The sequence below is a fragment of the Myotis davidii genome, unplaced genomic scaffold (assembly GCF_000327345.1).
Source record: "Myotis davidii unplaced genomic scaffold, ASM32734v1 scaffold3211, whole genome shotgun sequence".
Classification (NCBI taxonomy): Eukaryota; Metazoa; Chordata; class Mammalia; order Chiroptera; family Vespertilionidae; genus Myotis; species Myotis davidii.
In genome coordinates this window covers 225,335-226,617 of record NW_006282526.1, presented here as the reverse complement: position 1 = coordinate 226,617, position 1,283 = coordinate 225,335, and the positions used below count along the sequence as shown (strand labels likewise).

The window sequence follows — 1,283 nt, the reverse complement described above, 5'->3', positions numbered from 1 at the left end:
CTTTCCTCCCGCCAGACAGCAGACTGTTTCTGTCAGGTCAGTGCGCCGGCCTCTGTGCCTGGCACGTGCCCGGTAGCTCTGTAAGGCGTGTTTCCCAATTCCCACTCCTGGGAGCCACTCGTCGGGCCCGGCCGCCCGCGCCCGGCCTCGCAAGGAGTGCTGGGATTTGGAATACCCTTACCGAGGGCAACGCCCTGGACGCGTGCCTGTCCTTTGCTCTGGGAGTCATTGTCGTTTGAAGTGATCCATTCTGTTACCTGAACCCTGCATGCTCCGTGACACACATGACCTCACGTCTGTTGGCGTCCATGTGTGAGCGTGGCTCCTGCCTCCTGGAGTGCGTTCTGTTGTCGTTCTCATAGCTCCGACTGTGGGACCGTCTGAGAGTCCCGCCCGGGCGGCACACAGCACACACACACACAAGCACACACACACACATATGCACGCACGCGCACACACACGCACATGCACATGCACACACACGCTGTCGGGAGCACGAGGCGGGGACACTGCCCGCACCCTGCACGCCCTCAGCAGGTCCAACACCCCTGGGTCACAGTCACGCCCCAGAACACGAGCTGACTTTGTACCACGTCAGCCGAGCGCTGACCCTGGCCGGTCATGGTTGTGGGAAGCACCGCACCCTCACCACAGCCCAGGGGGCCCGGCTCCCTCCATTCACAAATCCTCTGAGGCCCAGGGAGCCCCAAGGCCCTCAAGCCCTTGAACGGTCCAGGACACCGGCTCCTGCCACACGGACAGGACCGTCACAGGGCCACGCGGGTGAAGGCGCTGCACAGCCACGAGGGCGGTGCTAGTGCTCCTGCAGCCCCTCCACACGACGCCTCTGCCCGAGTTTGAGACGGGCAGGGAGGCCACCTCAGCCCAAGACCCTACAGACACCCAGAGGCCCTGGCCAACTCCCGATCCAGCTCAGCCCCGCCCCCGCCACGTGCTGACACACCACACACACAAGCGTGAAGACTAACGGCCCGCCCGAGGGCCCAGGTGCCCCCTCTGGGCAAAAACGGAACCTCAGCAGCACGCACTCAGCACCCTCCTCGTCTTTTTATTTTACTTTTGTTCCACTCGTTAGGCTCGGATGGGCCCCGTCCCCTCGGCATGTGCGCTGTGCTGTGTGTGTTCTGTGACGGTGGGCGGCGTGGCTGCCGCGACCTCCCACTGACCCCGCCTTCTCCCGCAGGAATAACGGAGGAGGAGCGGCAGTTCCTGGCCCCTCCGATGCTGAAGTTCACCAGGAGCCTGTCCATGCCGGACACATC

At 63.8% G+C, this 1,283-nt stretch overlaps 1 protein-coding gene across 1 annotated transcript in view; it reads left to right on the top strand.

Moving 5' to 3' along the window:
- The window catches only part of SHANK2 (SH3 and multiple ankyrin repeat domains 2), a 95,082-nt gene that overhangs the window by 78,888 nt on the left and 14,911 nt on the right, over positions 1 to 1,283 (top strand). Inside the window, 2 exon segments of the mRNA XM_006779619.2 lie at positions 16 to 36; positions 1,205 to 1,281. Of these exon segments, the coding sequence (XP_006779682.2) occupies positions 16 to 36; positions 1,205 to 1,281 (98 nt within the window).